General features: G+C 30.8%; 1 protein-coding gene across 3 annotated transcripts; it reads left to right on the top strand.

Annotated features, from left to right (window-relative positions):
* Window positions 1-38: 38 nt before the first annotated feature.
* On the top strand, window positions 39-14,656 carry LOC141457022 (X-linked retinitis pigmentosa GTPase regulator-like). Of its 3 annotated transcripts, none has more exons than XM_074133504.1 (16): window positions 39-248; window positions 369-494; window positions 3,695-3,823; window positions 3,907-3,969; window positions 4,045-4,194; window positions 4,605-4,757; window positions 5,917-6,066; window positions 6,173-6,328; window positions 6,972-7,105; window positions 9,334-9,468; window positions 9,580-10,608; window positions 11,990-12,083; window positions 12,154-12,234; window positions 13,036-13,073; window positions 13,814-13,852; window positions 14,519-14,656. In XM_074133504.1, the coding sequence occupies exons 1-15, from the start codon at window positions 218-220 to the stop codon at window positions 13,835-13,837; spliced, it is 2,493 nt and encodes an 830-aa protein (XP_073989605.1). In that variant the 5' UTR covers window positions 39-217; the 3' UTR covers window positions 13,838-13,852; window positions 14,519-14,656. The 3 variants fall into 3 exon arrangements, with proteins under 3 accessions (XP_073989605.1, XP_073989610.1, XP_073989619.1); XM_074133509.1 differs by having other exon boundaries at window positions 41-248; window positions 3,731-3,823; XM_074133518.1 differs by having other exon boundaries at window positions 41-248; window positions 9,580-9,921.
* Window positions 14,657-14,850: the final 194 nt, after the last annotated feature.

Below are 14,850 nucleotides of genomic sequence, written 5' to 3'. Positions count from 1 at the left end.
TTTATAAAAACGCTAATTGTAATGTTGGCAGCAGTGTTGGCGGCAGCTGTCATTGGCTGGTTACGGTTGGTAAGGAGGCAACCGATTCATTTGAATACTAACCGGAGTGTAGCAGCAATTTTCTTAACAAGTTTTGCGGGAATAATTAAACTAATTCATTGGTTTCAGAAAGATCTTTTTTTTATTTTTTTTTTCATTTCATTGTAATTATCAGGATATGTCAAGTGAAGAATCAAATGATATACCAGGTAATTTAAAAATTGTACATAGTAATTTTTTTTGCTTTTAAATATACAACTAATTTTCACAATATATGCGATCATGGGGATAATAGCGAGCTTTAAATTTTTTATTTTTTTTTATTTTAGAGAGTGGCGCTGTTTTTACGTTTGGAAAAAGTAGGTTTGCGGATAACATACCGAGTCATTTCTTCGTTAGGAAAGATCCAATTATCAATATAAGTTGCGGCGATGAACATACAGTTGTAATATGTCGTAAGTAACTATTAATACAATACAAAAACATTTTCTGGCTAAAAGATAAAATTGTTTTTATTCTAATATGCTTATGTACCTACTTTTTAGTTTATGTCTAATAGTATAATTTTGGGTATTTGCGCATAATTGTTAAATGTGCTAATAGTCCAATGATTTATTAATTCTTAGGTATGGTGTAACGCATTTTTTGTTAGTATTTTTTTTTTTTTTTTTCAGGAACGTAGTTAAGAAATCAATAATTTCTGTTTGAACATTTGTATATTAAGCGTTTGTAGTTGCATGCTAGTCTGTGTTATATCAATCAATATATTAAGTACATAGTGTTTCCATAGGAAGAAAATATTTACTGTTTACACACTGTAAAGGTTATACTTAAAGTAAACATTTAACAGATGATGACTTTCATATAAACGATCGAAGTTGAAAAGAAATTCGTTGGTAAATAGACTTCGATGCCGAGATGGAGCAGCATGGAGTAACTCTTTGTTTTCATTGTTGAGAAACATCCAATTTAATTAACAACTTTGATTTTATCCAGCACTGCGAACTTAACCATATTTTAAATTACCAATTTTGAAAAATTTAAATATGTAATTTAAAATTTAAAGTTTTTTTTATTAAATAATAATTATTATAATTAGGTAAGCGAATTGGATTCTCACGCGAAAATCCTGGGTTTGAATCCAGCTGTTTGCCTTTTTTTCTTTTTTTTTTTTTCTTTCCAGGAGCATTTCATACCTCTCCGTGGGGTGATTGTGTTATCTGCAACGAGAGGACACTATTCGGAGGCCGGCAGTGCACAGATAGTCCCATAAATGTTCGATAGGGTTAAGATCCGGAGACTGGGGAGGGAGTATCAAGTACTTTAGGACAATTATGAAGGAGCCATTCACGTACTTTACGCGCTTTATGCTTAGGGTCGTTGTCCTGATAAAATTTAAAGTTTTTCCAGAATACCCATTGTGGATGCACTTTCCTTAAAAATTTTTTTTTAATGTCAGCAAACACATACTGTTCCATGAGCCCACCTATAAAATGCAGATTACCTGGACCAGAGGACGACATACAACCACAGACCACAGTTGATCCACCACCATGCTAGACGGTTGTTCTAATATTCTTCATCTCGAGCTCCTTATTCACTCTTCTCCAAACCAATCCTCCTTGTCTGACCCAAAAAGATTAAATTTGCTTTCGTCACTGAATACCACTTCAACCCAGAATTTTTCATCCTTTGCCAAAGTATAATTTTTTTTTCAGACGGGCTTTACGTCCAACTACCAATTAGATGTCGTGGACGGAGGCAAATATCAAACATACTTTACTGTAAATTTCTTTTATTAACCATTAAATAAAATCCAAGGCCTAAGACCGGGAATCGAACCCCGTTCTATAATACATATTAGCTTTACAGGTCTCGCCTCTAACAGTTCGACTACCGTGGCTCCCCGAAGTATAAATTTGCGAAGTCAATTCTTTTATTCTCATCGCTAATGAATGGTTTTTGCGGCATACCCTAGCATTGTATCCTGCTTTCCGCAAAACCCTCCTCACAGTTTCTGTTAAGTTATTAGCGATTGGTGGGTTTTAAATGGAACACCCTGTATATATATATAATTTTCGATAACTTCTTCATAAAAAGAATTTGAAACGAATTTCCAGGTGTTTGTGATGATACTGAAAGTTAGAACGTTTTAAAATTCTTCCAAAAAATCATTTTTACTGCAAAAGTTTCAAATGGAAGTAATAGGTTTTGTATGTTCAGTATCATCTTAAAGTATTTTTGAGAAAATTTATGAAAAACTAAAAATCTCAACCGTAGAAGCCATAATTTTGGATAGAGGTTTTAAAAAAATTAAACACAAATCTGGCGTGACTTTTATTTATCCCAGTTTCTTGAGTTAAATTTTCTTGAAAATTAATTTGAAATCAAAAGTTGATGGATATTTGAATGAATGAATAAATATTTAGTTCTATTAATATATATACATAAAATAAATACAGAAGTATAATGTATAATACATTTCAACCTTCTTATCAAGTGAGGAACGAGAAAGGTTAAATGAGTAGGTTAGGAATGCAGGGAAAATAGGAGAGGAAAAACATGCAGCTAGGATAGTTTAATATTTATTGCTCATGTTACAAATAATATTCTTAAAAAGCGTGACGTCACGGATCACCAGAACCCAATGAACTCGAAGAAAAGTTTCAGTCTAAAGTGATGTTCAAGTTTAAACGTAAACATGAACGAAAAGCCACATCTAAAATTATAGTAAATTTGGAAAATAAAGCTACTGTACTCTCGCATTTTCGGTGAATTGATGATGATCTTTCGCTTTAGAATTTTGAAAATCCTTTGGATTTTGAACGACCTCTTTTTAGGAGGGCTTTACTCAAGAACTTTCTCCTCCTCAAAAACACCGCTTAAAGGTTGTTTCATGTTTCAAATTACATGCATTCAGCTTAAAGAAAGTCGTTGCAACCATTTTCGAAAAAATTGCAAAAATGAACAATCTAATAGCTCTTTGGAACTATCGAATTCATCCAATTTGGAATTTTAGTTACTTTTAATTGGCTGCAGTTTTTTTGGTGAACAGGATCCGCCCCTTGAATCAAAGTAATACATATTTAAATCTCATTAATGTTATACAAGTTTTTAAGACCGTTATCACAAACAAACGGCGCATTAGACAACTTTACTTTTTACTTTCACAGAAGTGACTTTAAAGTACATTTATCTAATTTTTCAAAAAAATAAAAGTAAGTACTGTGTTTATATGAGCGCAATTTTTTAAAAATGTTTTTAATCTAGACTTATTTGTAAAAACCATATTTTCCTAATCAGAGGATCCAAAAACAAAAAAAAAATCAGGTTTCAAGGAAGGAAGCAAACGAAATATAAAGTTTGAGTTCCTTGAAATTCTTCATTTTTGTTCTCGAGTAACCACATACGAACTAAATAATTTTCTGAAAACTGCAAAAGGATTCTTTCCGATGTTTTTCAATTTCTAACATCAATTATTTCTTGTTATAATTTTTCATTGGGGGGGAAGTGGCTTTCAAATAAAGGAATTTATTAAATTATTTACTAAAGTGGTATGTTGTACACTGAAACATATATTTAGCAAAATAAATCACTTCTAAAAAAGAGTCCTTAGTATATATATTTTGGTAAATTAAAAATTTTGTGTTTTTAGCAACTGATTATCAAGTAGAAAAAAATGTATTTCTAGGAAATGGACGAGCATTCTCTTTTGGCAGAAACAGTTGGGGAGAATTGGGACTTTCCCATAGGATGGCTGTTGGCAAACCAAACTGCATTAAAAGTAATAATATTAGTTCCTTCGTTATTAAAACAATTTTTTTTTTCGTTATTATCCCAATATTTTCGTTTTTATTTGCGAATCAGGTTTAAAACCTAGAAAAAGCGTAAATGTGGCATGCGGCCGGGCACACACGCTTATTTTAACAGGTAATGTTCAAGAGATAAAAATTAAAAATAAATTAATCCTCAAATATGAATTTATTTACACAATTTACTTATTAGATTGCGGGCAAGTGTTTTCTTGTGGAAACAATGATGACGGCCAGCTAGGTGTGCAGGACATTTTATGCAGAGATGCTCCGCAAGAAATAACTAGTGTATCTGGCATTAAACAAGTATCTACTGGGGCGAACCATTCAACTGCACTAAATGGTAAGTGGTATAGTGTGAGGAATGGAGCCTAAGAACAATTTAGTGAGCAAAAACATATTTTTTTGCCCATTACAGAAAATTTGTGGTTACGATTGCGGAAAGTACTTCTTTGCATAAGAACTTACTTTCCTCCCTGATATTAATAAGCGTGCGGATTATCGCTCTGAAGCGTGCGCACTATTCCACATCCGGACAAAAAGAGTCAGTTACTAGTCACTCCAATATCTATTAAAATTGCATGATGTCGTTATTAGAACTTAGTATGAAAGAATTAAGTTCTAATTGTATTCATTAATAGATCAGGTTTTCTTTTATAAAATATTAATACTCTCCTGATTCAGAAAATGCATAATAATTTCTTATTAATCTCATCTTAGTAAAATTCATTTAATAAGGATTGCTTATTTCAGTTGAAGGAAAAGTGTACGTTTGGGGAAGCAACAAAGAAGGACAACTTGGTTTGGGAGTAGATGTACCCTTCATTAATGTACCAACCCAGTTAAACCTAGAATGTAAGATAGTTCAGATTGCATGCGGTTATTACCACACTCTGTTACTTTCAGGTTAGTCTTAACTACCTAAATAAAAAGAGAAAGCAAAAACTGAACGAACTCTTTTTGTACATGACATAAACATTTTGTTTAATGTTAAAAAAATAATTATGAAAACCAAAATCAATTGTGTAAAACTGAAATAAGAATGTCAGGGAATAGATATGGCTAAATATTCTAGTAAAGAGGATTTCAGAACCTAAGAGCTTGTTTGAAACTATTTCTGAAATAAAATGAATTGAAAATCCTGTTGCAACCTGTCCATTATGAAGAAAATGTTATACTTCGTTCGAATATTATTCTGATTTTTAAGTGATTATGCTTGCTACTAATTAAGAAACATGTTATTCTTTAGAGATTTTTTTTACGAAAATTAGTTGATTGACTGTAATTTTGTGGGTCAGATCAATTTTCAATTTTTAGAAATAATTCGACGTCTTCGGAGTATGCAACGTTCAAATATTTATAAGTGAATGAGTTGTTAAGCTAGAGTTCAAGACGTTGGTTAACGGAAGTGCAAAATTCATAGTTCTTATTCGTAAAGTTCTGTAAGTGTCCCTTGCATAGTCCTTTAGTTTGCAGTGGTATATAGGATCGCCAGGATCGCTGAAGAATAGGTTAACTAATCCACTTTTTATTTCGAATAATACTTGCTTAGTCCCTGCCTCATCTACCTTGCGGTGTAGTGGTTTGGTAGAAAGAACGCATCTGTCTCTATCATTAACAGCTACCAGAAAAATGGTGCGGTACACTGCCAGTTTTGATTTCTTGCCACTTCCAATTTGCTCAGGAACTTTCTATTAATAGCTCTGGTGCTTATTGGCACCCCTGAGTGAATGAGAGTAAAGCCATCTCCAATTCCTGCACAGCCCATGCCTTCCTTCTTTGTCTCTGTAATCGCCATCACCTGGGCTTTCTTCATCTCATCAGTAGGTTCCATCTCCTTTCTCGCTATATCTCTCACATTCCAAGTTCCATATTTAATAGCTCCATTTCCTTGCCAAGTCGCTGCCATAAAAGGGAGTCCGGTTTTTCTTTTCTTGTTTCTTCTAACAACTAAGTTGGTAAAATGACTAATAATTTGAGCTAATAGTGATAACCATTTTTTCTTATAGAGATATATTTCTTAAATTAATATACTGAAAATTTTGTTTGCAATATCTGTTTGAAGATGAAGGAAAAATTCTTGCATTTGGTGAAGGAGAGTGCGGAAAGTTAGGTACTGGTGATGAAGTACGGAGAAACGAGCCAACCCTGATTAAATCGTCTAATATAATACAGTTTGTGGCTGCTGGTGGTAATCATTCAGCTGCCATTACATGTAAGCTAACCAAAATACTTTCATGATTTACCCTTTACCAAACATTAAATTAAAATTAAATTACTGCTCTCAATTATGTCCTTTTATTAAGAAATGTCAATTACAGCAAAAGGAAAATTACTTCTATGGGGAAGTAATGATCGTGGTCAATTAGGTATAAATATAAAGGATTATGTGAATCAACCAAAATTATTTACAGCCTTGGCTGAGGATATAATAATACAAGTTTCATGTGGTGAAAACCATACGGCAATTGTAACTGGTCAGTCCTTTAAGAATTATTTTAGATTTTATCTTTCTCATGAACTATGTAGAGGCAATATTTAGAACTAACTATGCTACTTACAAGAAATGTATAAAACAAAACACAAGAAATCAAATAGTTTAATATTCTTGCTTTCTACAAATCTATCAGCAAATCTTCTTCAAAAATTGTCTTAATTTAAGAAATAACTAAATATTTGTGAAAATATTCAACCATTAGATCTGCTGTTGACTCAAGTTTTTAATAAATAAATAATTTTTTTAAAAAAAGCAGGTGCACGAGGGTGGATAGTAATGTTCTCTTAGGTTTGCTGAAAGAGAAGTAGAGATACACATTCTATCACCCGTCATTTTAGCGGTGTAGATTGAAAGCAGATAAAGGATTAAATTAAATTTTGCTTGTTAATTTTTTCACTAAATTGTTTCTTAAATATTTACCTACAGAAGTTAAATTTTATACTAAGTCCCTTTAAAAATTTGGGCTAGTGTGCATTTATAATTATTATTGTCAAATCAGCGTCTTAACAAATTTAAAAAATGGATAGAGAAACCATTGCAAATAACTTTGAAGTGATTCAGTTAATACATGATAATATTTATTATTTAGAATTGTTACTTAATTACTATTAATTTTGTTTTAGAAACTGGTACAATGTACACCTTTGGTGACAATAAACATGGAAAATTGTGTTTAGATAAGAATGATGATCATGTTATTGGACAATCAACTTATCCAATAAAAATTAATAAGTTCGAGACATATCAAGTACTTAAGGTATTTTCTTTTTAAAATATTAAATGAAATATAATCTGTACAGGAATAATGATTTCTCAAAGGCATCAGAAATTTGTAAAAAATATCATCCATTCTCAATACTTATGTAAATAAATTATTTTAATGTTGCCAAACAAAATTTTCTAATCTTTTAGAGCATTCAGAGCGCAATAGATTCAAAATAATAATAAAAAAAAAATAATTCGGAAGAGTAAAAAAAAAAAAAAATAGTAAATCATCTTTCTGTGATAGTCAATTTTTAATTTTTGACGCTAAACTGTAATAGAAGTTAAGTTGGAAGCATGGGAGAATAAACGGAAGGTACTGAGTATTGGTGTAGAAGGATCGATTTGCCAGAGAGCAGAAATCAGCTACCCCATCTACTGTTTCATGGCCTTGATGTTTTTATACTTTTATTCTTGGTTATGATTTTCCAAACTGCAACCAGTGGTTAGAAGGGTTGCTTAGTCCCACCAAGTAAAAAAGTAAAGTAATGCCTATTTTTTCAGGCGGCTTTACGTCCAACTACCATGTTGTCCCACCATTGACAGCAACATTTGTACACTGTTAAAGAGAATTTTTCTTTATCAAGTCAAGAGTCAAGAAATTCTTGCAGGTAGTCAATGTGCAAGACGTCATTGTTTTCAAAAATCTATTGTAATTAAATGCATTGCGTCATTTGTCAAAATATCCCCAAAAACTTAATGCTTGAAGAGTTAGATTATAATTGACAAGCGGCTCGTAGGTAAAGATTTCGGATCAGAAGAGTTGGAAGAGATGGCAACGTTGTCTGCTATACCATTCTCACAGTTGCTTAGATAAGGTAAAAATACGAAAAAGTAATCGTTTTTCTCTTCAAGCGGGCTTTTAAATCCATCTATCAAAGCTAAGACAGCCTCGGTTGCAAAAGCACAGATCTACCATAAATAATTTTTTTTTAAATAAATATTTATTTGAGATAAGGTGAGATACCGCTTGGCTTAAAGCAGGGTTCCAGGCATAGTTGTTACTTCCAGTTTTTCATTAAAGAAATTCGTTGATTAAGAGAAACTCTTTTGTAGATTAAATTGTTTTGCAGTAGCTAAAAACGCGTTACTTTCGTAACCTCCAAAAAAATTAGAGGTATTAGGTCCTAATAGCAAAATTTTTCTTTCTGATACTCTGCCGTCTGCAACTGTTTTTTAAAAACTTACAGAATTTGAGGCTTACAGTTTTTTGTTTCTATTTCTGTTTCTATTAAGAGATAGTATTGTGACCGTGAACTATTTAATTTTTAGTTTTTATGTGAGATATCCGTTTTAACAAATTGATCTGCGTACGTATGTGATGTGTTTGTTTGTGTACAGCATAACTCAAAAAACGATAACATTGGAATGTTCAAATCTAAGATTTCGACTCAATACCATCAAGGGATCCAGACTTAAAAGTTTTTTGGCAAAAATAGTGGAATATCTCACTTTACAGAATAGATTTTTCTCAAAAACAGCTCCATTTTTCTTTAATCTTGGAGTTCTCATGACACAAGCTTATATTATAAATTCCTCATGGCACAAGCTTATATTATAAATTCTGTAACTTTTAATTGAGATATTTTCCAAGAACAATGCTTCGTAAAGCTGTTGTGTGTGCGTGATAGATTTAACTTTCCTTTAAGGGGTCATTTAAGAGTAATGTGCGGCTTCATGTTAATAAGGAATTAATTATAACAGTAAAATTCAAATTTATTATAGTAAAATTCAGAATTTGATGAAAATCAATTTAATGTAAATGGTACTTTATTGATTAAATTCTTTAGTTTTTAGAAATTATTTCATAAAAATTCTGGGTTTCAAAGTAAGTTTTTTTTTTGGCCCGAAGTCACACTGTAAAGAAATTAATACAAATTGGCAATCTCTTTTAAGTGCGAGGCGTTGATTGAGACTGAAAAAATACTATCAATGGTTGTTTCATTTATGCACGAATGCGGAAAGGAGCAGAGAAGGAGCGCTTGGTGATACTGAAAGGTTTATTGTCCTGAAAGTGGCAAGGTGACTCTTTGGGAAGGGAATTGATAAAGAAATAAAGGGAAAACATTGACAAACAAACCAAACAGTGATTTAGTTTCTTTTTAAAGCTGTATGGCCTATTTGTTTAGATTATATACGTGTAGATTCGAAATCGTTTCAATAAAATTATCGATATAATTTTCTTTAATTATAAACTACACTATTTATAAACAATTTTTTTAGGTCAGCTGCGGAGGCTGTCATACAATGGTATTAGCTGCTCCTCGAACTATTGGTACTACTTCCAATCCATTTCTGCAGAATACTGGACGAAAAGCTAACATGTTAGAGGGAAAATTAAGTGACAACAATGATTCAGTAAACATTTACTTCGATAAACAATTATTAATTCTATTCTTATAAAATTCTTTTATTTCAGTTTGAAACACTAATCTAATTCTATTTTATAATTAAGAAGCTTTTTTTTAGGAATCATTATGTTCAACCAAGTCTTCAACTAAACTCATACTCCCACCGTTGCAAAAATGTAACCGAGTACAAAGTACAATTCCTTCACCAGCTACAACTCCACCTGAACCTTGTAATTTGACAGTTGATATTCCAACAATAAACACAGTTTTCGCTGATAATTCTGAAAACAATCAAATAAATTCACCACCAAAAACACCAGATACAGCAAGCCAACCAGAAGAGGTAAAAGCACACTGTGAAGAAAATAATATGGATAAAAAAGAGTGTAATACGTTCAATGACATAAATCACACTAAACCAATAAAAAAGTCTTCATCATTCTGCCAACCTGAGAATAAAGTGAGTGTACCTATATCAAGTAAAAGCTGTAAATCTGTTTCAGAAGACAGTTTAGATGTCCAAACTAAATGTTTAAATTACGTTACAAATAATACTGACTTTAATGTTTTAAATAATAATTCTTTGTATGAAAATGTTTCTAATAATACAAGTAACGATCATTTGTTAAATGAAACCTGTAATATGGACTTAGAAGCCCATTTTTATAGAACTGACAGCTTCGAATCGTGGTATAAAAAGCAAAGAAAAGAAATGGAATTAGTTTCTGAACAAATTCATAAAGCTAAAATAAATTTAAAGCATATGTTTGAAAGTTACAAAAATTTTGATTATACGAATGGTAGAGTTACCGATTGTTCAGGTGACGATTCTCAAGATATTTGTTGTTCATTTAATAATTACGAAAAATGGTGCCAGTACTGTACTGATTTCCACAACAATAATATCTGTTATCCAACTATAAAATATAAAAGTGGAATACCAAATATAAATCACAATTGTTCTAGAAATAAGTCTGATATTAATTCGTACGATGAAACTAATCAGATAAATTCTAGTAAAGAAGTAATAAGTTATAGGAAAGATAATTATTTATGTGGAAAAGAATACTGGGGGAATATTGCGTGGGAAGATCCCGGGGCTGCTGGAGACGGGCCGCAGGTGGCCAGATTTCAACTACATAAGTCGGCAAGTTTTTCTTTAATTTGTTTTTTATTTATGTTTTTATTTACCTAAATTGACCATTCGACTTTGGTCAATGCCGATCTATTAAAAACTTTTCCAAGGGAATCGTTTAGAGCCAAGCTTTGTTATAAACTAGTCTTAAGCTTTAATATGTAGAAATATTCCAAGTCAACACAGTTTCTATGGCAATATGCGATATACTTCTGTTAATTTGCTATTTTTAATGAGTAGGAATTTCTTTGCAATTAGGTATTTGCTTGAATGCATCGAATGCTTAATACTCATATGGGAAGTTTCCACTGTGCTGTACTGGGTTATTATTTCTAGTGGTTTAAAAAAAATCTTAACTTACCAAAAATTATATTATTTCTTATAATTACAATTTTTCAAAAATTATCAGAGCTTCGAGATATCATCAAAATCAGAATATCGTCACACGACTCAGTTTTTATTTTTTCAAATTTTGAAGTCTTGTCAGAATTAGGCAAAACACTACTGAAATATATGACCGTACTTTTGCCCTGATGTTTTACATACTAATAATTCCTTCATACTTCATAATTATTCTATTGTTTTTATTAAAAGCTAGTCTTAACTTAAAAAAACAAACAACAAAAATAATGGTGCATCAGTCATTGATCTCAGTATATTTGTTAATGCACTGTTCTGTACCTTCTTCTTTATTTGCCAGATAACCTGTTCATGACTGAATAGTGAGCTGTAGGAGGCTCAAAAAAAAGTATCGAACCCGGATGTTAATGTGGGAGTCTAGAACGGTACCGCTGGAGCTCCGTTTTCTATATTCCTTCTCTCACACTCATAACAATGTCCTTTTTCGGCGCGAGGGAAGTAAAATAAATAATATTTAAAGTCACAGACACATGCAGCATTAAGAAAAACAATAATAATAATAGAGAATGGATTAGTTAAGTTTTTAGCGTGTTCTGGATTCTCATGCAAAAATCCTGGGATCGAATCTTGCCATTAGATTCTCTCTTCCCAAGAGCTTCTAATACCTCGCTATCCGGAGACTATGGTGTCTGTAACGAAGGTACACTGTCCCTAGTCCGCTAGTGTACTGTAAAAAGCTTTGAGCGCCAATGTCCTCAGATGTTGAAGCGCCTTACAAAAACCAAGAAAATCATTTCTGATTAGTTTTAGCAGTAGTGAAAAAATGAAAAATTACTAAAGATGGTGTATATATTAATTTTAAAACCTCCTTAAATTCTAACAAAAATATATATAGATTATTTATATAATATTATTTAACATCAGATTTACTTAAAATAATGTAGAAGCAATGAAAAATTCAATGAAAATTTAATAATTTAATTTTATGAAAGTTTTTTTGTTGTCCTTAAATACATCTTTTTAAATATTCTAGGAAAATAGGATTGAAGACGAAGTCATTTCTGGTAAACGTGATGATAAGGCAGTATCCAATGAATCTCATGAAATTAATGGTGATTTTAAACAAGGTAGCGAGGTTATTTTTAAAATTGACATTTTCAATTTACTTTTTTTTATGTCATTTATTATTTTTCTTAGACCGATCCTGTGGAGAAAAAAAATTATTGGCAAAGTATCTTAAAATCAAAGAGAAAACTAAGGCGCAGAACGCTATACACTGTAAGTACTAAAATTAATTCTTCGTTCTTAGCAAAAATATAAAGGAAATCTGTAAAACTAACCAGTCAGGAAGTTAATTTTGTAGAACAATGTTATTCATTTGAATAATTTTGTAAAGAAAGTTCATTCCATTGTTATGTGCAGTTATACAAAATAGATAATTTTTGTTAGAATTTAAGGATGTTTAAAAATTAAAATTTTACTTTGGAAATTGTATAAGGTACAGCTTCGAGTGTTGTAACAGAAAGTCGGGTAAGTGTTCACAAAGATTGGGTATTCAGCAGGTCCTTCCAATGCCAGTGTTTTTATTTTGTTCCTCTTACTGCAGTGGTAAGAGAAAGGAAAGTAATTGATACTTTGAAATATATTTTGATTAAAACAGATTTAAATTATGTTTGGCCATATCACGCCGCGGGGAACATAAAGGCGGGCCGCGGATTACTGGTATACTGCTTCTCACCCATGTCATATTGAAAGCTCTAAATAGTTGGTGAAAATTCGTATAAAGAAAAATTTGTCATTTGCAAAAAAATGTATAATAATATATAAATATAAGAAAAAGTGGTGCGACTTCTCGCCAGTCTTTCATTATTACAGCATTAAAGTTGCTTATTTAATTCGTATGACTCGGGGTATGACTGACTGCTGCTTAGTTCTAATCACTTTTAATGAACACAAATTTGTCAACAAAATTCGTTTATTGAAGCATATTGGAAGTTCTACTGATTTCCCATATAAAAAAAAAAAAATCTATATATCTGAACAGTATTCATTTTTCTTGATGTTAATTTTTATTTTCAGATTCAAATAAAGGCAGTTTGAAATATTCTGAAAGAAAGGTAATTTACTTTTATAAACTAAATACACTTAAGTGAAAAATTCGCACTTCTCTTAAAGAAATTTCTTATTTTAGAAAAAGATTAAACCATACTAGTCTTGAATAATTTATAATAGATTTTAGAATTCATGCAATTATGATATAGAACTATCTGTCTCTTAGTACAGACATGTTTTTTCTGTCTTACTTTCATGTAAGAGATAATAGTCATTGCTCAATAGTAGGAAACTGAGTTTCACAAGTATAGTATTGCCGTCCGGGATTTTGGGGGGCAACTGGCCCAGGGTATGAAGATACTACCTATTATTTTTTGCTATTATTCAGAAAGAAAATGCTCTAAACATAGATGTAATGCCTTTCCGATGAAGGTAACGCTAGTTATTGATTACATTAACTCGAGGCTTTCCCTATACCGTGGTAGCCACATTATAAAGGTTACTCTCGCTTACAAAAAGAGGATTCCCGAAATTCCGAGCAGTATTTTGATATTTCTGTTTAAAAGTATACATATTAATATTGAAGTTAAAAATCTATTTTTCATTTATAATTTGTTTGTGTGATTATTGTAAAAATTAAAACTTAAAAAGTAAGCATAGTACGGTTTGACATTTTCCCGGTGAGTTTGGATTATTAATGATCTATTTAACGATTGTAGCAAAATATCTATTACAATTTTTAAACAAAATTGTTCCTTCTCATCTAAATCTTGTTGCATAATTAATTTTTTCTATAAATTTTCAGTCCAAGATGTGTGTTATTTTATAACTGCTACAGAAAAAAGTAAGTAATATACAAATGCTTTAATTTTGTAATATAAGATTCTTTGTTATTTAGTCGGTATTTAGTAATATCGACCTGGTATCATAAAAGAGTATTATTACTGTTCATATATTTATTGTTCAACAAGTATTTACAAAATATATATTTTTAGAGAATAAATAAACAAAAACAAATAACTAATATTACAAAGATGCATATCCCAAACATAAAGATGCATAAAACTGAAGCTTAATGTTAATTATATAAAAGTAAATACGCTATAATTTCACTATTTTGCTTATCTTTTAACATTTAAGTAATTTTACACACAATGTCGGTTGCCAATTTATTTACAAAAGAACGAAAACTGTAGAACCTGAATCATATCACAAATGGTCTTTTTGAATATATGTTATAAAGCATATTCACTATAAGCGAAAAAGCAGAAAAATTCATTCATTTACTCGCAGAGAAAGCATATTATATTGCAGTCTTATTCTTAAAAAATAATCACAAATTCACCATCATGTTTAAGTTGGATACAGATAGAATACAAGACAATTAATATAACCCGAAAAAAAATTATATCTAGACTTTTGCCGTTTTTTGAGAGGCATATAAACTATACTTAAGAAATAATGAATAACAATAAAATATATTAATTAAATGCTTTTTCTTACATTTTAGAATATTCTCACAAAATATTGTGATTTTTCACAAACAAGCGCAAAAAAGGAACTAAGCATTATCACTCAAATCAGAAAAGAAGGCAAGAAATGCAAAAATATAATTGTACATTTTGTATAAATATAAATTTAAAATATCCCCGTTCGAATGTGGATTTGACCCTACAAGATCATCATTCTTTTTTTATTGCTATTCTATTTTTTATCTTTGATATTAAGCTTGCAATTATTCTACCAACCATTTTCATTACAAAAATCAGGTTCTTAATTTATGATTCCTAACTATATAAACATTTATTTTTATTTTACTCAGAGGAATATGCCATGAATGAA

This window comes from Rhodnius prolixus, unplaced genomic scaffold (genome assembly GCF_049639745.1).
Source record: "Rhodnius prolixus isolate KJV_2025 unplaced genomic scaffold, Rpr scaffold_1, whole genome shotgun sequence".
Classification (NCBI taxonomy): domain Eukaryota; kingdom Metazoa; phylum Arthropoda; class Insecta; order Hemiptera; family Reduviidae; genus Rhodnius; species Rhodnius prolixus.
This window is presented reverse-complemented; position numbering and strand designations above follow the sequence as displayed.

Excerpts from the sequence above, each read along its gene's own strand:
- LOC141457022 (XM_074133504.1), top strand. The coding sequence starts at position 218 with ATGTCAAGTGAAGAATCAAATGATATACCAG. Across the intron at positions 249-368 it reads AGAATCAAATGATATACCAG|AGAGTGGCGCTGTTTTTACG; the intron begins GTAATTTAAAAA and ends TTTTTATTTTAG. Across the intron at positions 9,469-9,579 it reads TAAGTGACAACAATGATTCA|GAATCATTATGTTCAACCAA; the intron begins GTAAACATTTAC and ends GCTTTTTTTTAG.